Below are 5,046 nucleotides of genomic sequence, written 5' to 3' on the forward strand. Positions count from 1 at the left end.
GTGGGCAGAGCACAGATAGCCCATCGTGTAGCTTTGTGCTTAACTTCCAAAACAAATGAAACAGTGGCTTAGCAGTAAGTTTTTGGGCTTATGTTGCTAAAAACAGGTTTTTGATCTGTGGTGGGCACAACATAAATAGCCCATTATGTAGCTTTGAGCATAAATACTTTTTTCTTTAGTTAATATTATTTGTTTTACTGTTATTGCTTTTTACTCATATGTAACTAATCTTTCTTTATTTTCTAGATATTAGTTTGCCCAAATCAGCAGCTATATGTTATACAGCTGCACTGCTGAAGGCTCGAGGAGTTAGTGATAAGTAAGTGCAGTCTCTCTTGAGTTGTAGTAAACAAAAATAGTAAAAGTGTTGTTTTTAATTTTCTATGATAAGATTAGTAATGGTAATGGATCCATAGAACATTGGCTTTAGTAACTTAGTTTAGATGGCTTGTTTTTAACCCTCTCGCTACAGGCTCGGTGGATTACATTGACCTTGTGACCATCAAAGTTTTCATGATATAACTTTTGATATGTTTTGTGAAATTTGCCACTCTTTCAGTAAACATTAAAAGTCTTGTACACAGAAAATATTTTTAGTTATGTATTTTTATTAAAAATCTGTTCATGAATACATATAAAGTCAGAGTGTTGACTGCTCCAATGAGCAAAGTGAATTTTATGTTAAGATCAAAAAACATTTTCCTTCACCTGAAAATTGTTAAATTTCGTTTTGTAACTCTATAAAAACGACCAAAATAAACAACACTTTTTTTAGTAGAATTTTTTATTTTATCTGTTCTTTTTTCTACCCTAACTCTGTATGCATTCAGTAAGTTGATCAACCTCATAACCACCATAAAATATACAAAATTAATTTAAGTTACTCTTTTTTCTTTCTAGAATGGCTGTAAATTGTAACAGGAAACTACAATTCTTTATCTTAAATAGCTTAAAGCTCATAACAATATACATCTGTTTATACTTCAATTTTATTGTTTTATTGTTCTTTGACCCTTGTCTAACTAATAATCCTGTCATACAAGTTGTCAATCACTTGGCAAACACGTAGCTCGAATTACCTTATTGAATGAGGTGCTCATGAGCATACCTCTTGAAGAATTATTATTATTTTACCTAATCTAACTTTATCTAACCTAATAGTTTTCTAATTTTTACATTTTAGTTCCTTTTATAATAATAAAGAAAGAATATATGTGAAAAACAAGAAATATGTTACCTGTGTCCTCTTGTTTTTTTTTGGTGTCAACTTTCAATGAAAGTTAAGCCTACTTTTTTAATACTAATAGTACTAAAACACTAAATTTTTATTTAATTAAATAATGCACCTAATAACACACACAAAGCAAACAATTTCTTATAGCTATCATAATTTATCTAGCTTTTTAACTATGAAATAAGAGCCTTTTGAAAATTTAGCTAAGCTTGTCAATATGAATACCAATAGAAAGCTTTTCAAACTGGAAGCAAAATAGACAGTACTCTGTACAGAAAACAATGTAATATAATATTCAGTTTTTATATTAAAACCTTGCCTTTCTGTTGGTTATAAATAATATAGTATAAATCATCAGAGAGGATGTTACAGATAGGCATGGCCATTTGGCCTGATTTTCTAGTTGATGACTTTATAAACAAATAAAATTGAGGGCTATAAAAATTATGTTTTGCTTTAGTAATAACTATATTATAATGAGTAATTTATGTTAAATTCTGTACTTCTCAGAGGGATGGTAAATAAATTAGGTGAGAGGGAAGACCTAGAGAACAAATGTCACTATTCTCATACTATGGGAGATTGAGTTTTTTTTAAATATTTCCTTATCAAAATAAGAACTTAAAACTTGTATAATATTAAAAGTTGATTTATTAACTACATTTTGATATCAAGTTTATTTCTGTACAATGATAGTATAATAAAGTAGTTTAATTAAATTTTGAATGTAACTCTCTATAAAATTGTGACATGCTCTTTGACCTACCAGTAGCAAGCAGGTTAATGATCTGTAGTTTTGCTGATTATTTTTTCTTTCTTAAATTTCAAAATGAATCTTCTTCTTAATTCCAACTATGTGAGAAAATGACCTTTTTGTTCATGTATAAATTGTATGTAAAAATACTTCATTAAAACAAAAACTGATTTTCTGTGTACAATTGACTTCTAATGTTTACTAAAAGTCTGCCAAATTTTATTAAGATAAACATGCTGTATTAAAAGCTATACAATTAAAACTATATATATAAGTAAAAATGGTCACGTGGTTGGTCCCTGTGACCAAGCTCATATTGAAAGAGTTAAAGAGAATAAACTTGTAGTCACTATTTCTTATATATTGTTTTTAACACTGCACAGGTGTAGTTATTCAGTAAAAAAAGTTTATTAATTTTATACATAAAAATAAATAAAAAATCAGAGACTTTGGTTTTGGGTTGATTTCAGAGTGCTCCAAATTAAAATATTAGTGTTTGTGAATTTTCTTAATTCTTTTTTAACATGATACAGCACTAATAACTCTGTAGGAGAAAATTGAAGTAGTTTTGAACAAAATGGCACCAGTTTGAACCATGTAACTTTGATACAAATGTAGTAGTTTTATCAAGTTTTAACAAATCATTGTTTCTTAACCTTGGTAGTCATTGTTTTATGTAATTACCTATACCTCAGCTTTGATAAGTTGCAGGTAAATGATCTAAACTTGTAATGAAAGCTCTTTTTCTGTATCTTTCATCTGTGTAAGTCAATATAACTACCTCATTAGCAGAGAACCACCTAGACATTGGAACAAAATGATAAAAGCTTAACTTGGTGATATAGTTAGATCATTTTTACTTTGTTATATCAAGATTCATTTCACTAGCAAAACAGTCAGCCTGATAAGTAAGTGCTTGAATGAGCTAAGAAAAATCATCACAAAATTATATATGAATGAATACAAAACAGGTTAAAGCTTGTTAAATTTATTAAGTAAAGCCTTATGGTTAATGATTAAAAAAGTCTGCTTGTTTATTATCTTGGTATAGTAAAAAATGTTATTTTTTATTTACACCAGTGATAGTAAACACAGTGAAATTGCATGCATTATTTTTTTATTCAGAACAAAGAAAACATTACTGTTTTATACAATAAAATATGTATTGGAAGCTTCACAATAATATAGGAAGATATAATTTGTAACTGAGATCTACAACAAAAGGTAAGCATTTTTATTCTTTCTTAAAAGATTTCACAAAGAAATCTATTTTGGATTTCTAAAGCTGAGAATCCATACAGAATACTACATATATAATTAATGCGCTTGTATTTTATTCCCTTTGTTTCATGTGCTCTGAATCAAATTTCTTCTGAATTAAGGAAATATGGTAAACAGTATATGGTTCAGAACAGCTAATTTTAAAGCTATTGTAATTGATAATATTGGATACATATGTATATATCTTTAGATTTTCACCAGATGTAGCATCTAAAAGAGGACTCAGTACAGTAGAAATGAATGCTGTTGAAGCCATCCATCGAGCAGTTGAGTTTAATCCTCATGTTCCTAAGGTACTTGTGCATTTATTTTATGGTTTCTGTCAAGCCTTTCTGTAGTTATTTTGCTAATCTGATATACATGTTTTGGGAAATTTATGTATTTAGTATGAACTAAAAAAATTTAGAAGATGACCATTTACATGTAGTTTTCACAGCTGGTAGTAGTAGACTTGACTGTTGGTCCCACAGATCCTGAAGTATATGGAAATATGATAATTAATGATTGGATGTTGAAATAACACTGAGTGCTCTGACTGTATGTAAACTGTGGAGAGATGCAGCACTATATATGCTGGTAGAGCACATTATACCACATTTGGTCCTTCAAGACTGTCCTTGCAAACCTACCCTTCTAAGTAGTAAAAATGCAACTTATCTTTTTATTTTTTTCACAAAATCATAGATTCCTCTCTTAAATTTGTGTAAGGTGCTGACCTCTAGTAATGCCAACAGCATTTCATTCCATAAACAAATCACCTTGTTAATAATAAAATAAAACTGCCTTAACTCTGTATATGTGCTCAGTCATTTTGTCTGACCATTTAGCCACCATGTAAGCATGAAACTGTACATACTGTAACTCTGAATGTACTAAGTGTTTCTTCACAATTTGACAAGCTTATAGTGAGATGACAAGTATGTTGTGCAAAAAAAATTGAATTTTTAATAAAATATTTGTACTGATGATTTGTTTGTGAATTTACAAAGTCTTTACTAAGTAAGTTTGAACAAAGGGGGATTTTCATACTAAGAATAAAAACACTTTTTTAATATCGATAACACCTCTAAAAAAGCAAAAAATGAGAAGACATTTAAAAGCCATCTTTGTCATAGTGTTTTTGGTTATTATTATTATTACAATATATTTTTAATGTTTTATTTATTATACTAAATAATGCAAAACAAATCTACCTATTGACATTTTTATGCAAAAGATATAAAAAATGAATTTGTTAATATTATTTTCTCTAAAACTACAAACAAAATTATTGATCGATATAAAACAAATAAGAAAAAGATAGATAAATAGAAAAAATAGACCACAACAGGTGCAGGGAGAGAAGACTCCAAAGGTATCCCTAGAAAATATTTAATGCCTTTCACACATTACAGAACATTTAACAAGAAAAACAAAGCAATACATTTAAAACACTTCTTAATCAGTCCAATGTGAACTCTTTTTTTTTTTTTTTGTTATTCAAAGTAGTATATTGCTTTATCTCATTTTGTTCACATGGATTTTTTTACACTTGTAACCCTATAATTCACCACACCTAAACTTGTATTGCTTAGATATTTTAATAAGTCATGAAGTACTAATGCAACACTCCAATCATAGTGGAACACACCGAAATGCCATTTCAGCACTTACTTTTGTAGCCAGAATAGTGTTCCGGCACTTTTTGGAATCTTTTTGACAATAAATAAAAATCTTTTTACAGCAAATGATGTTCGAATTTGACCACACACACACACACACACACACACACACACAC

The 5,046-nt window shown here is 28.8% G+C and overlaps 1 protein-coding gene across 4 annotated transcripts in view; it reads left to right on the forward strand.

The window, feature by feature from the left end:
• LOC106463682 (protein ST7 homolog) overlaps positions 1 to 5,046 on the forward strand; it is a 58,595-nt gene that overhangs the window by 41,051 nt on the left and 12,498 nt on the right. For all 4 annotated transcript variants that reach the window (XM_022391515.1, XM_013923744.2, XM_022391529.1 and 1 more), the window contains 2 exons: positions 247 to 319; positions 3,460 to 3,562. In XM_022391515.1, the coding sequence (XP_022247223.1) occupies positions 247 to 319; positions 3,460 to 3,562 (176 nt within the window). The remainder of the gene's footprint in view (positions 1 to 246; positions 320 to 3,459; positions 3,563 to 5,046) is intronic.

The sequence above is a fragment of the Limulus polyphemus genome, unplaced genomic scaffold (genome assembly GCF_000517525.1).
Source record: "Limulus polyphemus unplaced genomic scaffold, Limulus_polyphemus-2.1.2 Scaffold54, whole genome shotgun sequence".
Lineage (NCBI taxonomy): Eukaryota > Metazoa > Arthropoda > Merostomata > Xiphosura > Limulidae > Limulus > Limulus polyphemus.